Source organism: Malaclemys terrapin, chromosome 10 (assembly GCF_027887155.1).
Source record: "Malaclemys terrapin pileata isolate rMalTer1 chromosome 10, rMalTer1.hap1, whole genome shotgun sequence".
Taxonomy (NCBI): domain Eukaryota; kingdom Metazoa; phylum Chordata; order Testudines; family Emydidae; genus Malaclemys; species Malaclemys terrapin.
Genome location: NC_071514.1, coordinates 8,730,979 through 8,753,066, shown reverse-complemented (window position 1 = coordinate 8,753,066; position 22,088 = coordinate 8,730,979). Strand labels below are relative to the sequence as shown.

The 22,088-nt window shown below is 42.5% G+C and overlaps 1 protein-coding gene across 1 annotated transcript in view; it reads left to right on the top strand.

Moving 5' to 3' along the window:
* The window catches only part of LRRC28 (leucine rich repeat containing 28), an 83,978-nt gene that overhangs the window by 38,533 nt on the left and 23,357 nt on the right, over window positions 1-22,088 (top strand). The window contains exon 6 of the mRNA XM_054041343.1: window positions 14,272-14,478. Coding sequence (XP_053897318.1) covers window positions 14,272-14,478 — 207 coding nt within the window. The remainder of the gene's footprint in view (window positions 1-14,271; window positions 14,479-22,088) is intronic.

Below are 22,088 nucleotides of genomic sequence, written 5' to 3'. Positions count from 1 at the left end.
TTTAACATGGAGAACATTAATTTAAATTAATTTAATTTAGCATTGAAATACATTGCTCTTCAGCATCTCAAAATGGGTTTTGTGCAATGGATCTCACCAAGATTTTTCCAGTAAACATTGTTTGGGGTCTTTCAGACAAGCGGTTTATGTAGCAAAGATATGGCAAAAAGGAAGAATTTTCAAAATGTGCTGAACACCTTTTTTCTGTATCCCATATCCATAAAATGGCATGTCTGAATAACCTCACACATGGTTTTAAAAAAACAACTATCTGCCAGCCACAGACAGCAGAAGCAAATTCGAAACTGTATGAGCGTTTTAAATTCAGTATTTTAAAATAGGAAGAGTGCCAAGGACTCTTTATCAGATTTATAATGGGAAGCAAGATCCATTCTTAAATGTGCACCAGCTACTACCACATTCTAAAGAACTACTTATAGAATAGTAGTACCTATAATACCTTTGAGAGAAACCTTGCACCTGAAGGGAAAAGTGGTAAGAGTGACTTTTCCTGTGGCATGAGGGAGGTAAGGCTGATAGACTTAAGCTACTCTGTCTCCACACTTCTGCCTTTCCCATCTTTACAGCTGCCACTGTGTAATGGAGGGTTTCTAGAAATCTCCTGACCTTTGAGAATACTCCCAATGACACATTGAGCCAGAGGCCACAAGACAAGAGTGGGAAGTTAGTTATGCAGTGATACATAACTTTAAAGAACATTAAGTTGTCATTGCTGCTTTGATCAATTCTAGAGCATACTTTGATAACAATCAGATAAAGAGCTCCAGGCCGTGCCATCAAAACAATGCACGGTTTCTTTTATTTTGAAAAAATGTATTTCTACACAGACTGTTTTTTAAAAAAACTGATTCTGCTAGTGAGAACTGATGAGATTTGGCACACAGACCTAAATAATGAAGCTCAAATGGGGTTGTTTCACATACTGATCATAGAATATTGTGAATTTGCTTTTGAAAGTCATGGGAAGTACTTGCTTATAACTGTGTCAAAGACAGAAATATAACTATCAGTGGTGCCAGAAGGTGTATTTGAATTGAAAACTGTAATTGCTCCCTTAGCTTTTGTTTTTACCAATGAGAACGCTTTGTGTCTGTGTGTTGGTCACATCAAGCAAAAGTTTCCTTAAATTTTTTTGGTCACTCTCCTTCCTGTCCAGCTGGAAATGTGTGATCTAGAAAAGCAGATAACCAAGAATTAAAAACTACATAACTAGTATTTTAATTTATTCTGGTTTTGCTTTGTTTGAGCAGTTGTGGTGGGGATTTATTTGTATAATTCTACATAGATTTTCAAATCAAAGTTACCACAGTTTGTTTGCTTAGGTTCTTTAATTTCCAGGTGTGTTGTGAGAAAAGAGAAGGTAACCGTTTATAAATTGTTTCAGATGATTTTATTACTAAATATAGTTGTGATGGTAACAGGTTTTTTGACATTCTTGGTGGAGCTGGTAGTGATGTCTATAGTTAAGGTAGCCTAACACTTTCCATTATAAGCCCCTATTTTCAGTTGCTTATAATTTTGCCAAACTATAATTAGTTGGTCTGCACATTTTCATGCTTCCACTCTGTCTCAGGCTGAACTTTTTTGGAAAGTTTCAGAAAAAGTTAGGGGAAAAGAGCCATTTTTGCCAATATAAGCATTTTCCACTCATTTCTTTAAAAATTCTTAACACTTCCATGTTTGGAGATAGAATTTAAAATTTGGCAAGGGGGTAGCCCTCATACCAGTGAGATACCTTGTATTATCTCCATGAAAATGCATTGAATTTTGACAGAGTTATAAGCCTCTAAAAAACAGCATTTGATCATGCTCTGTAGAGATTGCTGCTAAAATCATTGAACGTTCCACTGTGTGATAGGGTGTGTATCCCACACTGGCCTTGAAAGAGCTAACATGGGCCTGAGAAGCCAGGTCACATACTAGGCTGCACCTGGAGGGAGAACCAAGTTTAGCTGAGACTACAAACAGGGGAAGTTGAGAGCAGGAGAGTCTGCAGTCACTCTCTGAGAAAAGAGAGGCTGTGAGAAGAAAACCTGGGGCAGAGGGAGAGTTAGTCCTGGGGTCCTTGGTTGAGTAGAGAAGGCTGGCAAGCTGCCAAGAGAGACTGAGCAGCCACTGAGAGTGGAGCAGGCTCCGGTGGTAAACCTTGATAGAAGGGCAGGTGTGGGGTTCCATGCGGAGCAGATAAAACGCACGACCAATGTGGTTGCAGGCTGAATCCGAATCCTGTTTATTGCAAGCTTTCTTTTATAGTTTTTCTCAACATTACATAACACAATTAGGCTATAATAACACATCTACGGATTGGACAAGAAGGAGAATCATGTGTTTATCACATGTATAGCCCCACACCGATTGGTTCAACTGTTCCTTACATAAGGCCATGATTTGTTTACCTCATCTTATATAATACTAGACCACCAGGGGGCCTTACATAAGGCCATGATCATATATAATCCTAGACCACCAGGGGGCCTTACATAAGGCCATGATCATCTTATATAATCCTAGACCACCAGGGGGCCTTACATAAGGCCATGTTTGTTTACCTGGCAAGTATCCCATCGTGACCCTTACCTCCTCATGGAACTTTTCATTAGGTTGGTGTATTGATGATACATCCCCACACCTCCCCCCTTTTTCTTAAATAAGGCCTATAGGAGGGTCCAACTAACATTAGGACAATTACTAGCCACCTGACTACTTTTTTTTTTTTTAACCTATAAAACTGACGACAGGTGACATTTAACAACTGGGAAATATATGGAGAACTATTAAAAAACATAACATTACATAAATATCCACGAAAACCATTGGGGTGTAAATAAGGATAGCCAATAAGACATGTTCTAAAGGGATCCGATGGGGTGGCCATGGACAAGCAAAAAGGGCTTCTTGGCCAGTCTGGTTCGCCCAGGTGATACAAACATTTTGTCGTGGGTTAACAAAAGGTACAGAGTTTGGACATACAAAGACCCCTGCTCCTATAATAAGGAGTCCGAACAAATAGAAGTACCACATTATCAGGTGTCTAGGCTGTGACAAACAATAAGTGCAGGTCCGGTGCTGCGGGGTCCTGTGGATCCGGTGTCACTACTGGATAAGCCTCGGGCGCAAATTCCCCCTCTATATGGGCTTCCCTAATAAGTCCGTGCCAACGCCGTACGGAGTCCGGGGGGCCCGAGCCGCCCGGGATATTGTCCGAAGCATGTCGCAGGGTGGAAACATCGGATGAGCAAACGGGTTGGCGACATCCAGTGGCCGGTGCGTGGACACGTTATCCCGTCCAGTGCACCCAATCGCGCAGCCCCACAAACCACAATGAGGACAGGGGGTAGCTACATCATCCGCCGGAGGGATCTTATCCGGCAGTTTTTTCCTATATGTCCTTTCAAAGTTAGATAAGCCTGGCTCCACCATTCTTTTCAACCTATTCCGCAACTTCTCACCCTGCCCCGGGAACTCCGCCCGGAACTCTGGGGTACAAACATCACTGGTGACAGGAAAGCCGGGCTGGTTCAGGGCTCGCAATGTGTGGGACTGCGGGGGATGGCTCTCACCAGCCAAATGGGACAACTGATTCAGCATGTCCTGTAGCTGAAGGCCCTCTTTGTACATTCCCGCGTTTCTGCCCCCATTTCAACAAACGGGACAACGCGTCAGAGGGAAGCTTCTCTCCCCGCTTTTTAGCGATGCGTAATAAAAAATTATGCACCGTCTCCTTCTCTGCAGACAAAGCAGAGCCCATTTTATTAAATGCAGCCGCTTACCTGTGAGCTCACGAACGTCTCTCTTGGACGACCAGGAGCCGGTATCCTCCGGTACCTCCTGCCGCGGCTGCCACCTCCGCCTTTTCTCACCGAACGCTTCAGTCGGCTGTGAGCTCACGAACGTCTCTCTCGGACGACCAGGAGCCGGTATCCTCCGGTACCTCCTGCCGCGGCTGCCACCTCCGCCTTTTCTCACCGAACGCTTTAGTCGGCTGTGAGCTCACGAACGTCTCTCTCGGACGACCAGGAGCCGGTATCCTCCGGTACCTCCTGCCGCGGCTGCCACCTCCGCCTTTTCTCACCGAACGCTTCAGTCGGCTGTGAGCTCACGAACGTCTCTCTCGGACGACCAGGAGCCGGTATCCTCCGGTACCTCCTGCCGCGGCTACCATCTCCGCCTTTCCTCACCGAACGCTTCCGTCGGCTGTGAGCTCACGAACGTCTCTCTCGGACGACCAGGAGCCGGTATCCTCCGGTACCTCCTGCCGCGGCTACCATCTCCGCCTTTCCTCACCGAACGCTTCCGTCGGCTCTGAGCTCACGAACGTCTCTCTCGGACGACCAGGAGCCGGTATTTTCCGGTACCTCCTGCCGCAGCTGCCACCTCCGCCTTTTCTCAAACCATGTTCAGTTTTTGGTCGTGGTCCAGTTGACACTGAGCTTGGCAAACCATTTAAATCTTGGTACCCTGCCCTCTTATTCCCACAGATTCCCTTTATCTCTGTGAAGAAGGCCTGTCTCCACCTTAACAGGGCATGGCTGTTTGCGCTTTTTGGAAGAAGGAGTTCTGGAAGGAGAAGAGCCAGCACTGAGAGCCTCTTCAATATCTAAATTCAATTGTTCCAGTTTCTTCATGAGAGATGACATAGAGTCTGACCACTCAGATCCTTTTTTTTGGTTGGATCTGCTTTCTCTTTGCTCAGCTTTTGAGACAACACCTGTTGGGTCTACTGTCTGAGAACATTGATCCCTGCTCCACTGGCGGCTGTGTCTAGTATGATCTCTGCTAGCTCACTCTGGGCAAAGTCCTAGCTGCCTTGATGTCCAAGCCGAATCACGTCGGGGTCACCATTTGTGGCGTCCCAGGCGGAGCGGATAAAGCACACGACCACTGTGGTTGCAGGCTGAATCCGAATCCTGTTTATTGCAAGCTTTCTTTTATAGTTTTTCTCAACATTACATAACACAATTAGGCTATAATAACACATCTACGGATTGGACAAGAAGGAGAATCATGTGTTTATCACATGTATAGCCCCACACCGATTGGTTCAACTGTTCCTTACATAAGGCCATGATTTGTTTACCTCATCTTATATAATACTAGACCACCAGGGGGCCTTACATAAGGCCATGATCATATATAATCCTAGACCACCAGGGGGCCTTACATAAGGCCATGATCATCTTATATAATCCTAGACCACCAGGGGGCCTTACATAAGGCCATGTTTGTTTACCTGGCAAGTATCCCATCGTGACCCTTACCTCCTCATGGAACTTTTCATTAGGTTGGTGTATTGATGATACATCCCCACAGGCAGGATTTGGACATTGGTTTGTGTTTATATACTTCTACCTTGGGATGTTTGTTAGGTGATTCCAGGGCAGGGCCTTGAAGATATGTCTACATTACAATAAAAACCCTGAGTCTCAGAGCTCAGTTCAGCAGATTCGAGCTCGCAGGACACTGGTGCAGGGTTATAAAATTACAGTGTAGACATTCGGTCTTGGGCTGGAGCCCAGGCTCTGAGGCCCTTCTGCCTCGTGTGGTCTCAGAACCTGGGCTCCAGCCCAATCTCAAACATTTGCACTGCAATTTTATAGCCCTGCACCCAAGCCCCTTGAGCCTGAGTCAACTGACCCAGGCCAGCTGTGGCCATGCTGCAGCTCTTTTATTGCAACGTAGACATGCCCTCTCTGGCCTTTTCCCTCACAGCCTCTCTAGGCTCACCCTTCTCTCAGGTCCAGGACTCTCAGGCTGTGTCTACCCCTACAGCTGGAAGTGAGCCTTCCAGCTCAGGTAGACAGACTCACGCGAACTGGGCTCAAGCTAGCATGCTAAAATTAGGCATGTGGATGTTGGAGACTTGGGATAGCCATTTGATCTCAGAGCCAGGAGGGTCAGGTGACCTTGAGAGTCCCAGCTGCCATCAGAGCCACAATGTTCATGTTAGCACGCCCCGCTGGTGTGAGTCTCTCACTCCCCGCTGCAGTGCAGATGTACTCAGAAAGGCCCCGGTAGAAAGAAGCCCAGGGAAGCAGCAGCAAGTAGTCCGAAGGAGCAGGTCTTGGCTGTTGATTATAGGGTCTCTGTGTTGGAACCCTATGTAGTGGGAGGGTCCAGGTTCCCCTACTAGCCACTGCCAAGGGGGCATGAGTCCAGAGAAGGGGACCAGGATGACAGAGAGGCCTGAGAATAGAGCGTGAGGCCTTGTTATAAGGGTATTGAACTGTCTATTTGTAGGAATTTGTTACCCCAGAAAGGGTGGATTAAATTATGATTTGGTCAGAAGGCCGAGTCATGGGAAGAGGCAAACCATCAAAGGACCAAACAGCCATTGGCAGGAAGTTCCAGACAGTGAGAGAGACGCTATACCATGCCTGGCCATAAAGAGGTGTGCTAGCAGTGAATGAACTTTCACACATTTCTGCTGAGCATGCCTGGACCCATAGAATTACTTGCATAGAAAATGCACTGGGCGTGTTCCCAGGCCTCTCTGAGCCTCCTGTGTGCCCAGAACCCGCACCCTGAACCCCCTCCTGCACCCCAATCCCCAGCCCTGAGCCCCCTCCTGCACTCAAATTCTCTCCAGGAGCCTGTGCCCCGTACCCCCTCCTACACCCCAACCCCCTGCTCCAGCCCTGAGCCCACTCCTGCACCCAAACTTCCTCCTGGAGCCCACACCCCAAATCCCCTTGCACACCACAACCCCCTGCCCCAGCCCTGAGCTCCCTCCTGGAGTCTGCATCCCAAATTCCCTCCTTTGCCCAACCCCCTGCCCCAGCTCGGAACCCCCTCCCACATGCCGAACCCCTCATCCCCAGCTCTAGCCCAGAGCCCTGACCCTCCCTGCACCCTAACCCCCTGCCCCAGCCCAGAGCTGTCTTCCGCACACTGAACCCCTCATTTCTGGCCCCATCCTGGAGCCTGCACCCCTCACCCCAGAGCTCTCAACCCCTCCTGCACCCCAACCCCTTGCCCCAGCACTGAGCCCCCTCCCGCACCCAAACTCCCTTCTGGAGCCGCACCCCTCCCCCACCCGAGCCCCCTGCCCCATCCCTGAGCCCCATCCCATACTCAAATTTCCTCCAGGAGCCTGCACCCCACACCTTAAGCCCCAGCCCTGAGCCCCCTCCTGCACCCTAACCGCTTGCCTCAGCCTGGAGTCCCCTCCTGCACCCTGAACCCCACATTTCTGGCCCCACCCCAGAGCCTGCATCCCTAGCTGGAGCCCTCATCCCCATCCCGCACCCCAACCCCTGCCCCAGACCAGTGAAAATGAGTGAGGGTGGTGGGAGAGCAAGCGACAGAGGGAGGGGGATGGCGTGAACGGGGGCAGGGCATCAGAAAAGGAGCTGGGCCTCATGGAAGAGGGGGACAACGGTGTTCAGTTTTGTGCTATTAGAAAGTTGGCACATGGAAGCTGAATTAAGGTTGTACAGGTAAAATTAAACCTGGCACTTCTGAACTTTCTGAAAGATTGTCTCTCCCCTCATGCCCTACTGGCACAGCAGAGGCCCTCAAGATGGATGCTTCTTGTTATAAAAGAGTAGGGGCAGCTGGCATTGGATTCTCTGTGAGGACTCTGAAGTTTTGGAACATGCTCTCCCATCCATGTCCAAAATAGTCCACATACTGAGATGTTTGTGGCGTGCTGAGGGTATACTTCCAATATGATATACAAGTAGGTTGCTGGCTGGGTGATCGAGTTGCTGTGGAACTGATTTTAATGCTGCTGAGATTTAATTTAATTGTATTTGCTGTATAGTTAATTATATTAGAAGGCCTAGAGCCTTGAATAGGTATCTATTATTATAAATCTAAATAAATAAAAATAACTTCTGAGATTTTGCAACTTGAATGTTCTTGGTTTTTGTATGTAATATTTACTAAGCTACTGTAGTTCTGCTTTTATCTCTTGAGTCTTTTTCTCCTCCTGGGAGCACAGAAAACACTCCTCTTTGGAGCTGATGTCCACATTCTTGCAAGTGGTGGCTGGCAACAGCCAAGTTCTGAGTAACATACCTAGGGGCTATAATAAGGCAGTTTCTCCATATTTGCGTGCGCGCACACACACACATATACAGCTTTACACACACACCTTAGTTTTATGAAGGGAGGAGTTTGCTGTTTTGCCTTTCCATTTGAACACTAGGTCTTACAAAACTAAGTTATTGATGTGGGGATATGCTTTCTAACCTCTAATCCAATGGTGCCTGATATAAGGTTACCTTTTCCAGTAGCTTCTGGAGAATAACTGGATTTTAACACGTCAGCAGATAGGTTGTCTACCAACACAAAATAACGCCTTTGGTGAAAGTAAAAGTCAGAGTCTGATTGTCTGGTTCCAAACATTTTGGTGTATTTCATATATGTGTTTACACCAGTAGTCCATCGACAAGGTAACTTTATTTTAGGGCAGGCTTACAAGAAACAACTGAGAGAGGCTAGTTAGATGAAATACATTGTTTGCAAAAAGCAATGTTAAATACAAGCTTAAATAGGTTTGTCTCGCAGTGCCCTCTGATGGCGATGAGATTCCATTTAAGCCCGATCTTAGAAAGAATGTTACTTGGTGGTGCATGCAAGATCAAACCTATAGAAGGAACCCGCAATAGAAACATCCCTGCTGAGCTAGGGCATGTAGGAGAGCACAGAGCGGGAAATGCTCACTAGGATAGCTGAGCCTTTATTCTTTTCAGGGCTTTGAAGAGAAGAACAAAGAGACCTAGAAATAGACCTGGAATTTGACTTTAAATTAATATAGAGTGTAGAGTACTAGTGTAATGTGGTTGTATTTGTTGGCCCTGCTTAGGTGGGCCACTGCATGCTCTGCCATCTGGGTGGCCTTTAAGATTGGCAACTAGGTGAACGCATTGCAGTAGGCCAATCTAGAGGTGACAAATGAAGGGCTCACAGTTGCTAGTTCTGTGTCGGGTGTAACTGGCATTTGCACAATTGTTTATATTGTGATACCATTATCTTGGTACAGGAAAAAGAAAGAAATGTACCTTTTTTGAATTAACATTTAAAATATGCGAATTTTAAAATGTAGCAGAAATTTTGGAGACATCCTGAAATTTTGGAGTCTGACATTTAATGCTTTTGACTTTTTGATGTTTGAGCAGTTTTTCTTTTGGGGGAGAGGGATGTGTTCTGGATTTGTTTTTGTGGGAGGGAGTACATACAGGGTAAGGCTATTAATTGTGTGGCACTGTGACATTAACTGTCTCCTTCATGCTACTTGATCTGTCAGCAATCTAAAACAATCCATGTGTGTGACAAATCAGTGGTGATGGAGAATGGCCCATCTTAATATTTTCGGGGGGGATTTCATAGCAAATGCTCTTCACAATGTTATGAAATGACTTTTCAGTCCCTTAAAACTGTTAAGTAACCTCCTCCCCCCCAAAAAAAAAAAAAATTGGACAAAGCTGAGCTCTTTAGAGAGACCTCCTTAGATGCCAAGACCCCAATCTTGCAAATGTGCCTGGGACTGTCTGTATGTGTAAATTTAAGTTTTTGTTTGTGTTTGCAGAATTGAGGCCCATGCTTGAAGTCAGTGTTTTGTTTTTATTTAAATTGTGTTTGTTAGGATGGGGGGATGGTGGTCACTATTTATATATATTTAGAGCAAGGTGGTGTGGTTTTTTTGTTTGGTTTTTTTTGCAAGGGATAAGTTGAATTGATTTTCTAAACTTTCAGAGAACCTGACCTTTGAACAGAGACGAAGCATGAAAAATTTCAGAGTAAAAAATGATTATTTTGTGAAGTTGTAAGTGTATGAAACTGGAGGAGAAACTACTTTGCCAAGGACAGATCTACAATAGGAACGCTTTGACAGTAGAGGTAAACCAATATATTGCACTTGTAAAGCACTCCTAGTACGGAGGCAGCTTATACTGGCAAAACTGTGCTTTTGCCTGCATAGCTTATTCAACTCCCCCCAAGCAAAAAAAGCTATACTTGCAAAATTGCAGTTTTGCTGGTACAACTGCATCTATACTAGGGGCTTTTGCTGACACTGCTACGTCAGTCACAGATCATACCCCTGACCAAGATAACTACACCAGCAAAATTTTGTACTGTAGATCTGGCCTTAATATATGGTTGCAAACTTTCTATCTCCTAGTGAAAATTAAATGATAGCTAGCTAATCTCTAGAAATTGTTTGGCCACCATTTTTGGAAGGAAAAATAATACACCTTTGCTCTTAACAATATCCCCGATCGCTCTGCTGTCGACTCCGGAACTCCACCACGGCGAGAGGGGGAAGCGGAGTCGACGGGGGAGCGGTGGCTATCAATCCCGCGAACTAAGTGATTCTAAGTCGATCTAAGATACGCAACTTCAGCTACGAGAATAGCGTAGCTGAAGTCGACGTATCTTAGATCGATTTCACCCTCCCTCCTCCCCCCAGTGTAGACAAGTGACCTATGCTCCCACATGTGGCTTATATGCTTGAATGAAGATCAAGCCTGGAGCCCTAGTTTTTTGCCATGTTATTTCATAGTGCTGTATTTCTTAAGAGCTGAATGATATGAGCTGATTTATAGAGCCCTTTAGTCTCAAAAAATAAAACTGATCCATGAAGCCACTTGGGTCTTTTCAGTTGTTTCTTGCAAGCTTGCCATAAGTTAGGATGATTAGCTTGACCAATGGGTGGTTGCTTTTTGTGTGTGCGTTTGGCAAATGAAATTTACCAGTTAGGTCATAATTACTCAGGAAACTTGAAAAACAAAGTTATTCAACCTGTAGAACCCGAATAAATTCAAGAAATGTAGAAATCATAACACTCACCCCAAAGTTGGTGATCTTAATACAAAAGAACTTTGACTTTTTCAGTTACATGTATTGCTGAGAGGAATTTTTTTTTAAATTGCTGAATTATTGGCATCCTTTTTCAATTAATCTGTTAAGTGAATTAAAGCAAAATAAGCGTTTCATGGCACTAAAACTAAGTGAAAAACCCTTCAAAACAAATGCGTAAAACTATAGGCATTAAGTGGTGACTTTCTTCTTTGCACGCATCACAAACGTGGTGTATGATACCTGTGTTCATGTTTCTTTATTTTATTGCAGCAATAGTTAACATTAAGGGCTATGGTCATTAAAAGTAGTCCATGTCTGCATTAAATTAACAATCCTTACTTAGAATCATTAACACACAGCATGTTTAAACAGTGTATTCCAGTTAGTAATTGTATTTTGTACCTTTAATGTGTGAGTTTTGTGGACTATGACTACCCATTTATGTGCTTGGAGGAATGTAATTCCAAATGACTGAAAAGGGGACAATTCCTAGTAAAACAGAAAGACTTTCTGGCCTAATTCTCAGCGATGCTGAGCAGCAGCAGCTCCCGTTGATTTCAACAAGAGTTGTGATTGCTCTCTGCCCCTCCAAAAATCAGGCCCTGTCATCTTCATTTCAAATACTCGCTTAGGAAGCTCTGCAGCTTTACTGCTGTTTGTTCACAAGGAATATTTTCTTTAGCCAAATGTTGTATCCGAAGTTACCGTGGTGCTTACTGAGAGCTAAGGAGAAGGTGCCACAAGAGAAGAGTTCAGTTTTCACTTTGTGTGTTGTTTTAGAATTCTAGTTATGAAAAGAAAGTGTCCTCTAACAAAAAGAACAGGAGTACTTGTGGCACCTTAGAGACAAACAAACTTATTTGAGCATAAGCATGCATCCGATGAAGTGGGCTGTAGCCCCACGAAAGCTTATGCTCAAATAAATTTGTTAGTCTCTAAGGTGCCACAAGTACTCCTGTTCTTTTTGCGGATACAGACTAACACGGCTGCTACTCTGAAACCTTTCCTCTAACAGTATTTTAAAACCAACCTGGTGACTCCACTAGTATTACACTCTGCTTCTGAGCTAAAGAGCGTTTTTTGAATTGCCACTCCACGAGCCTCATGGTTGAGATTTGATGTGGAGGCAACATTCTTCCTCCAGGGAAGTGTGAAAATCTGCCACTCTTTGCATATCCAATAGCAACATGCATGGGCGTAACCTTGCTTGACCAGGAGCATAGTTTTCTTTCATTAAAAAATGAAAAGCCAACTGTTACGATGTATGGTGTTAGTGGGTTGCATTTTGTACTTTTCTTCAAATAATCTAGAGAAAAGGAAAAAATAAATCTTTCTGCTCCGATCTGGATGCGGCGTGAGCTATTACAATCATAATAGATGGGTCTTTGCTTGGAATAATTGGAAGTCTAAAGTAATTTGCGGGATCCTAGCATGATGCTATTTGTCACAGGGACCAAGAAGCAGAGGTTTTTGTTTTTAAAGGAAAAGGTGCTCCAGACCAAACAAGGTAATAAACAAATAAAATTAACCTTCCCCAATATGGGGACAAAAGAATAGCAACAAAATTAGCATAAATATTTGGCTCAGAAATGCTATGAGGCTTACTAATCAGATCTGGCTTAAGGTCCTCACTCCAAAGCATCGTGGGCCAGCCTCACTTTCTCCTGAGGGTTCCTGCTCCTTTCCTTGTTTCCTGTCTCGGGTTCTTGGTGATTTACCAGTTTGCAGCACCTGAAACTTAATCAAGGATGGGCTAGTTGACTAGCTAGCTGTAGCCAAGCAACCACCAGTTCCCACATATTGTTATATTTGTCTTAGTTTTTTGTTTTTGTTTTGTTTTTTTGTAAGAGCACTGGTCTATTTGGGTGATATTCAAACCAATGCAGAGCCTCAGTGTATGTGGGCTGCACAGGTGTATTATGGGGTTTATATGAGGTAAACTGCACCAGTGCAAGTTTTTTGTTTTGGTCCAATCATTTGTTTATACCTATATTTATAGTAATAAAGGCAGTTCCACAAGAAAATACAGATGACTGCATACTAGTATAAGTATTCATATAATAAAATTCTGCTGTATTTTTTCAGAGGTACTTACACAAACTACAGTTGCTATATTAGTATAGTAAAAAACAACATAAAATGCATTATGTGCCTATGGCCATAGGTTTCGTAGATAATGATGCATAAAATTTATGGGGAAAACAGAAATAATACACATTTTTAAAAAATTCATAACTCAGCATGAAAAGTCAGAAAATGGGATCAGAATCATTTTGTATGTGTGTGCATGCAAACCTACAGATAACTACATTAATTGAGTTTTACTTTCAAGCACATAATGATGAAAGTAATGGACAGTTTTTTGTGTGTAAATATGAAGTGTTTGATGTCTGGTGACTGCAGTTTTTTCACATTGATTACCATATTTATCCAGATCTATGAAATTTGATATTTTTCTTATACTTATTTAAATTTACCTTAGACAAACTTTTTTTTCCTCGTATATTTACACATGTGGCCCAGCTGATACCTGCTTCCCAAGATAAGGATTTGAGGGGAAAATGGTAACCAGGGCATTTCAAAGCAAAAAAAATGAAGTGATTAGTTCTGAGCCAAAGTTCTTACATCATAATGCACAGATATGTAGCATGGTGCTCTTGGCAGTTCCAGAACAACATGACTACTGATGAGCTTCAACCTGCTTCATTTGTTTTTAATTGGTTTCCACACTTTTATTTTGGTAAGAAAAAGGGAACTGTGTGAATGCAGCAGATCTGAATACACTTCAAATAATAGAAAAACTATTTTCCCAGAATTTAGCATTCATAATAACATCAAAGTTGATCTCCAAAACTTTGCTGAACCTTTGTATTTTTGTCTTTTTAAATGTAAATTACAAGTCAGTGAAATTTAATTACTTAAAACTGTGTAGCTTGGACCATATTTTTAATATGATATCCAGAGAGGTCTGTAGAACTTCAGTTACAAATTAAGTGGTTTGGAGGGCTGTTTTTTCTTAATAGGTTTAGATGACTCCAGTTTTCCTTATCCTTATCTTGTGCAAACATAAAATGTGATGATACCTTAATATTTAAACAAATGTTAATAATCTATTATTAGGATGTTACAAATACATTTTGGAGGTAATTTGTATTAAATGTTAGTTGTCAAATTCTGGTATTGGTGAAGAAGCCAAGCAGTGATAAGGAGGGGAAGTGTAATGGGAGGAAGCATATGGGAGACTTGTGCTAGTTTTGGGAAGGTGGAGGGAGGCTGGCCTGGCAAAAGGATGGAGTTGGCTAACAGATTAAGTAGAGGCTGCCACGGTCATGTAAATATCTAAAGTTTTTCTATGAGCTGTATTTCATTTTGTATTTTTTGTCGTCTTCTTGCAGAAATACAGTGATTAATGCCATGTCTGAATATCTGATGTTTTGATTGTAGAAGTTGGAGACCTGAGGGAGCTGCAGACCTTGGACATTTCAACCAATCGTTTGATAGCTTTACCTGAAAGGCTGCATATGTGCCTTTCCCTGCAGTACCTGAGTGCTGATGGGAATTATCTATGGTGTGTCCCCCGCCACCTCTGCCAACTCCCTAGCCTCAATGAGCTGTCCATGGCTGGAAACTGTCTTGCATTTCTGCCACTTGGTGAGTGACTGCCTTTCTTAGACAGCAGGGAAAAAATAGACAAGAAAACAAACATCGTAAAAGCCTCATTCTAACAAGTAGTGCTTTTTATCCATGATGTTTTATGCACAACCTCTGAATTAGGGGAGATAACACAGTGATCTAATTCTTGGGAAACTTGTTAGTAAATGAAAAACAAATTAACTGTCTTAAGATTTTGGTTTCATGCTTGTTCAAAATGTTAGGACAGAGCAGGTCAGTTTGCTATATATTTTAGCTGACTTACAAAGCAGAAGAACCCTTTATAGACTAAACTAGTCTCATGCATAAATGTAGTGTGGGGCAATCTGAATTCCATTGCTTTTTGTAATGACTTATCTCTAATAGCCAGATCTGGAAAATTACCACTGAATCCTCATTTAGAGGTTTAAACAGGGCCGGCTCCAGGCACCAGCTTCTCAAGCAGGTGCTTGGGGCGGCTGCTCTGGAGAGGGGCGGCACGGCCAGCTATTCGGCGGCAATTCGGCGGACGGTCCCTCACTCCGCCTGGGAGCGAAGGACCTCCCGCCGAATTGCCGCTGCAGATCGCAATTGCGGCTTTTTTTTTGGTTTTTGTTTTGTTTTGGCTGTTTGGGGCGGCCAAAACCCTGGAGCCGGCCCTGGGTTTAAACTTGCCATGAAAACCCAGTAACTGTAAAAGCTTTATAGCACTAGAAATGTCAGTATTGCATATCTACATATCAAGAAATGTCAGTATTCCGTATCTACATATCCTAATTTGTAATGTGTCCTCAGTGTAGCATCTATTTTGATGTTGTACATGGGGACCCACTATGATAGCTGCAGGAGCCATGGAGGCGAAACTACAGGGGTGTGGCTTCGTGTTATGGGAAGTGGTCTACGTGTTCATGCATACATGGTGCCTGACAAAGATCTCTGCGGACAGTCTCATTCTTCCCTGTGTAGATTCTTTTTACTCTTAGTGGTCTCTTCAAGGGCCCATCTCAGCTAGAATATGGGCACATATTAATGCTGCTTTTTCATGTGCTTCAAGTTTGGTCTCTGGAAACAAGAAAAAAGCAATCAGATTTGGTCCACTGCATGTGAATACAGTTACATTAACCCACACTAAAAAATAAATAAAAATTAAGGTTGCTAAAAGTAATTTGTTTCTCAATGAATTACATGATACAGATTTAGTTGAAGATACATGACACTGACTATTTAGTTATGAAAAAGTATGTATACTTGGAGTTTCAATGAGCTATTTTCAGCATTACAGCTTGATAAGTATTATATTCAGGGACACCACCTCCTGAAATAGAGATGTCATAGGAATGGTATAGAAATACCCTGTCGACCACGTGGCATTAGGAGTCAAAGAAAATAAACCCCATGATACATCAGCCAAATCCCACTGTGCTAAGTAACAAGCAAAATAACTCTTCCACCAACCAAATATTCCTCCTTCTATAGGAACCTCTTCAGAAAAGAGAGAGATGAGATTTTGTTTTGTTTTGTTTATTTAAGCTTTGGAGAAACAAAATACAGTTTAAATTGAAATGTGAAACCCTGATTAGGCCAAATTGTGTACCTTTTTAATTCAGATGTTTTCCTTATTTGTTTAATACCTTATCTGTGAGAATGCAATACCTTGGATCAGCCACAGATCTGTTAAAATGTTTGTTATTTTAGTTAAAAAGAAGGAATTAAACCCCTTGGAAAATGATACACCTCACTTTTGCTTTATTTTTAGACTCAAATTCAAAACATAGTCTGTTTTAAAAGGAACCTTTAAAATAATGGGAAACATCAAAGACTGTCAATTGACCTTGCTCAGTAATTCCTTAACAATAGGAACTCACTGTGGAACATTTGGAGATAATTTGCTATCTGTGCATGTGGAATTGAATAATAAATCCTGGAGTTAAGGGAAAAAGCAGCACAGAATAAATAGAAATGTTTAATTCCATCCTAAAGAATCAGAAGATTTGCGAATGGTGAAGATGTGGTGAAATACGGTGGAAAAGAGGATTGCATCACTGAAAACAAAAAAAACGATTTCTGCCATTTTAGGAAAGACTTCCATTTGTGTGTCAATATATTACATGCTTGTTGAAATATTTAAAGTTTACAGGCACAATTTTGGTGGTGTGTTTTTGTTTTTTGTTTTTTTACAGCTCTCATATCTGATGGCTATGTTCTGTGTGCAGCCTTGCAGCCCACTTCAGTTGCACATTTTATGACATCGAACATGGTGCTTATCTAACAGGGTGTTTGATAAGTGCCTCAGAAATACATGAAAGCGAAAGGGAATGATTAATACATTTAAAAAATAAGGTCTTCAACATAACATTTGTATGGAAATCTGAATGGTGACTGTTGACCAGCATGGGCATTTCATGGTGTGAATACCCAGACTCCTCAGAGTTTGACTTAGCATGAATTGCTTGCACAACTTGAAATAATGAATAAAGGCCCGTAATTCTCTTTCCTTAAACCCTTTATTTATGCATTTTTATATAAGGTAGCCAGTGCTGGATAACCCAAGGATGTTTTAAATTATATACTCTTAAAAATTTGGATACAGCATAAAATCTGCATCTTTAATCATTTCACAGCTGGACAATATATAGTGGGTGTTACTAAGCATCGTTTTATATGAATGTTTTAAAAATACCCAATTTTAAGATTTAATAAATTAAAACTGAGGCGTATAAGCAACTTAAATTATAGAAATAACATTTATTTTCGCTGTCATCTTTGACCTGCTTAGTTTAGATTACTTGAACCATCTGTCCTTTTGTTTTTGTTGGAACACCACACAGCAGACAGCATGTAAAGGCATGGTGATAATCTCAGCATGTGGAGTTAGTTGTGATCAGTGATACTCAATTTGATTCTTGGAACATAAGAACGGCCATACTGGATCATACCAAAGGCCCACATAGCCCAGTATCCTGTCTTCTGACAGGGGCCAATGCCAGGTGCCCCAGAGGGAATGAAGAGAACAGGTAATTATCAAATGATCCATTCCCAGCTTCTGGCAAACAGAGGCTAGGGGAAACCATCCCTGCCCATCCTGACGAATTGCCATTGATGGACCTATCCTCCATAAACTTATCTAGTTCTTTTTTGAACCCTGTTATAGTCTTGGCCTTCACAACATCCTCTGGCAAGGAGTTCCACAGGTTGACCGTGCATTGTGTGGAAAAAAATACTTTTTTGTTTGTTTTAAATCTGCTGCCTATTAATTTCATTTGGTGACCCCTAGTTCTTGTGTTATGAGAAGGAGTAAATAACCCTTCCTTATTTACTTTCTCCACACCAGGCATGATTTTATAGACCTCTATCATATCCACCCTTAGTCGTCTCTATTCCAAGCTGAAAAGTCCCAGTCTTATTAATCTCTCCTCATATGGCAGCCTTTCCATATCAATAATCATTTTTGTTGCCCTTTTCTGAACCTTTTCCAATTCCAATATATCTTTTTTGAAATGGGGTGACCACATCTGCATGTAGTATTCCAGATGTGGGCATACCATGGATTTATATAGAGGCAATATGATGTTTTCTGTCTTATTATCTGTCCCTTTCCTAATGATTCCCAACTGTCTGTTAGCTTTTTTGACTGCAGCTGCACGCTGAGTAGATGTTTTCAGATAACTATTCACAATGACCACTCTTTCTTGAGTGGTAACAGCTAATTTAGACCCCATCATTTTATATGTTTAGTTGGGATTATGTTTTCCAGTGTGTATTACTTTGCATTTATTAACGTTGAATTTCATCTGCCATTTTGTTGCCCAGTCACCCAGTTTTGTGAGATCCTTTTGTAGCTCTTTGTAGTCTGCTTGGGACTGGACTATCTTGAGTAGAATCGTAGGACTGGAAGGGACCTCATGAGGTCATCTAGCCCAGTCCCCTCTGCTCATGGCAGGACTAAGTATTATCTAGACCATTCCTGACAGGTGTTTGTCTAACCTGTTGTTAAAAATCTCCAATGATGGAGATTCCACATTTATTCCAGTGCTTAACCCACCTTGACAGTTAGGAAGTTTTTCCTAATGTCCAAGCTAAACCTCCCTTTCTGGAATTTACGCCCATTGCTTCTTGTTCTATCCTCGGAGATTAAGAACAATTTTTCTCCCTCCTCCTTGTAACAACCTTTTATGTACTTGAAATCTGTTATGTCCCCTCTCAGTCTTCTCATCTCTAAACTAAACAAACTCAATTTTTTCAATCTTTCCTCATAGGTCATGTTTTCTAGACCTTTAATCATTTTTGTTGCTCTTCTCTGGACTTTCACCAATTTGTCCATACCTTTCCTGAAATGTGGCGCCCAGAACTGGACACAATACTCCAGTTGAGGCCTAATCAGCGTGGAGTAGAGCGGAAAAATTACGTATTGTGACTTGCTTACAACACTCCTGCTAATACATCCCAGAAGGATGTTTGCTTTCTTTGCCACAGTGTTACACTGTTGACTCATATTTAGCTTATGGTCCACTATGACCCCCAGATCCCTTTCCTAAGTACTCTTCCTAGGCAGTCATTTCCCATTTTGTATGTGTGCAACTGATTATTCCTTTCTAAATGAAGCACTTTGCATTTGTCCTTATTGAATTTCAGCCTATTTACTTCAGACCATTTCTCCTGTTTGTTCAGACCATATTGAATTTTAATCCTGTCATCCAAAGCACTTGCAACCTCTCCCAGCTTGGTATCCTCTGCATACTTTATAAGTGTACACTCTATACCATTATCTAAATCAGTGTTTCCCAAACTTGGGACGCCGCTTGTTTAGGGAAAGCCCCTGGGGGGCCGGTTTGTTTACCTGTCCCGTCCGCAGGTCCGGCTGACTGCGGCTCCCACTGGCCGCGGTTCGCCGCTCCAGGCCAATGGGAGCTGCTGAAAGCGGCGGCCAATACATCCCTCTGCCTGCGCCGCTTCCAGCAGCTCCCATTGGCCTGGAGCGGCGAACTGCGGCCAGTGGGAGCCGCGATCAGCCTGACCTGCGAACAGGACAGGTAAACAAACCGTCTGCCAGCGGCTTTCCCTACACAAGCAGCATCCCAAGTTTGGGAAACACTGATCTAAATCATTGATGAATAGTTATGTATCAACTGCAAATTTTGCCACCTCACTGTTTACCCCTTTATCCAGATCATTTATGAATATGTTGAATAGGACTGGTCCCAGTATAGACCCTTGGGGGACACCACTATTTACCTCTCTCCATTCTGTAAACTGATCATTTATTCCTACCCTTTGTTTCCTATCTTTTAATTAGTTACCAATCCCTGAGAGGACCTTCCCTCTTATCCCATGACAGCTTACTTTGCTTAAGACCTTTTGATGAAGGACTTTATCAAAGGCTTTCTGAAAATCTGAAGTACACTATACCCACTGGATCCCTCTTGCCCTCATGCTTGTTGACCCCCTCAAAGAATTCTAATAAATTCGTGAGGCATGATTTCCCTTTACAAAAACCCTGTTGACTTTTCCCCAACAAATTATGTTCTTAGAATGTGGCTTTTCATTTGTCAGTTTACAGATAATTCCTCATCTTCTCTACTCAACCAACTGTGGTTTGATTCCCTAACATTTTCTAGAACTTGTAATTTCAAGATTTAATGTGCTACTTTCTGACTACTGGCTGATCTCTACTGACTAGAGAGGGAGGCAAGTTGTTCATTCTCAGATGAGGGCTTTTTTACTAGGCATGTCTGAGAGAATTGATTGTGTTTTTAAAATGTTACCACATTTTAACTAATGATTTGCAATTAATGTAGACAGTGCAGGTGTTGTCAACCTTTCCTAGTGTAGATATGTCCAATGTGACTGCTTGCAAAACCCCCGTTTGGTCTGAGGAAAACCTGCACCTACCTATTCATAGGCTGACATTCCCAGATGTACCCCAGTAATAGTCCTGTGCTTGTGTTGTAATGCAGGGTAGATATACTCTATAAGCGAGTGCTGTTGTGTATTTTCTCTTTTGGTTTTAAAATTCACCTTTCTTAAGTTTGTGTCCATGCAGAATTAGTATATTATTTGCTAAATAGATGGACCAAATATAATGTAAATATACCATGCCACTCCCCCCTTTCCAAGCAGATGCCTGAACAGATAGTTGAACAAAAACAGGATTATTTACTTGGTCTTGCAAAAGAGACTTAAATACCTGCATATGCCAATATAACTCTTAAATTGTTTGGTTTTCTCAGTACTGACACTATTTAAATTTATACTAAGCAATAAAAGAGTACCCATCCAATGCTCTGGGCACCCTTGACAATTTTCTAAAAATATGCTGAAATGTATTTCTGAGTCCAACTGTGTAGCCCTATATATCCTGACCAAGCTCTGCACCTTCCTTTTGCTTGTCTTTGTAGATCAGGTGATTTTCCATTCTGTTCCAGTAAATGGCTTTAGGAATTGTGTTCTAGAATTGAAGATGAAACTACTGAGCTATATATTACTCTTTGTTTGAAGATGGTGAACCGGACTTAAAAATTCTCCAAGTATCGAATGCAAATCCTACAACTTCTGAAAACAAAAATTCCATTGCAAGAAACTGGAGTCTGGCTTTTTGTTGTTTACAATTAAAACAATTTGTCATGATTCATAAAATGATTTAAATAAAGTAATTATGGACCATTATATCTAGAGCAGAGGTCGGCAACGTTCAGCACGTGGCTCGCCATGGTAAGCACCCTGGCGGGTCGGGCCAGTTTTATTTATCCGCTGACGCAGCAGGTTCGGCCGATCGCGGCCCCCACTGGCTGCGGTTCGCCGTCCTGGGCCAATGGGGGCAGTGAGAAGCAGTGCGGGCGAGCGATGTGCTGGCCGCGGCTTCTCGCCGCCCCCATTGGCCCGGGACGGCGAACCGCGGCCAGTGGGGGCCGCGATCGGCCGAACCTGCCGCGTCAGCAGGTAAATAAAACTGGCCCGACCCGCCAGGGTGCTTGCCCGACCCGCCAGGGTGCTTACCCTGGCAAGCCGCGTGCCTAACGTTGCCGACCCCTGATCTAGAGTTTGGTGACAGTGGCTGGATATTATGACAGTAAAATCTCAGTGTTGTATCACTTTTTTCAGGGTTTATATGTGCTTTTTCTTTAAGCAAATGAGTCTAGTAATTATGAGTGTATACTCAACAAAGGTGCTCTACCACAGTAGATGCTTTTACTGTAAGCTTGCTTTCACAATATGGTTAAAAGAGCATCAGTGCAGACACACGAGCTTTTGTTTGGTCTTCAGCCATGTGGAATGCATATGCCAGGGCCTTGAGGTTAAATAAATAAATAAATAAAAATAGAATTGGGGTTTGTTCAGGACTTGTAGTATTTGGTCACTTCTAGAAGAAAGGTCTTTGATCTGAGAGTCTGGAAGGAGGAAAGTGGAAATGTTTTAGACACAGTGTAGTGCTTGCAAAAGCCACATGAAAACTTTCTTTATAGCTTTAGCCTTTCCATAGACGGACAGCTTCTTTATTTTATAGAGTTCAAAAGAAGTGTGTTGATCAAAAAGCTTTTAACGATATTTATTGCCTGGGATAATACATAAAAATGAGTGGGTATGATGTAGAATGAGCTTCTTAAACTGGTAGGTAACTACTAAAATTAAAAACT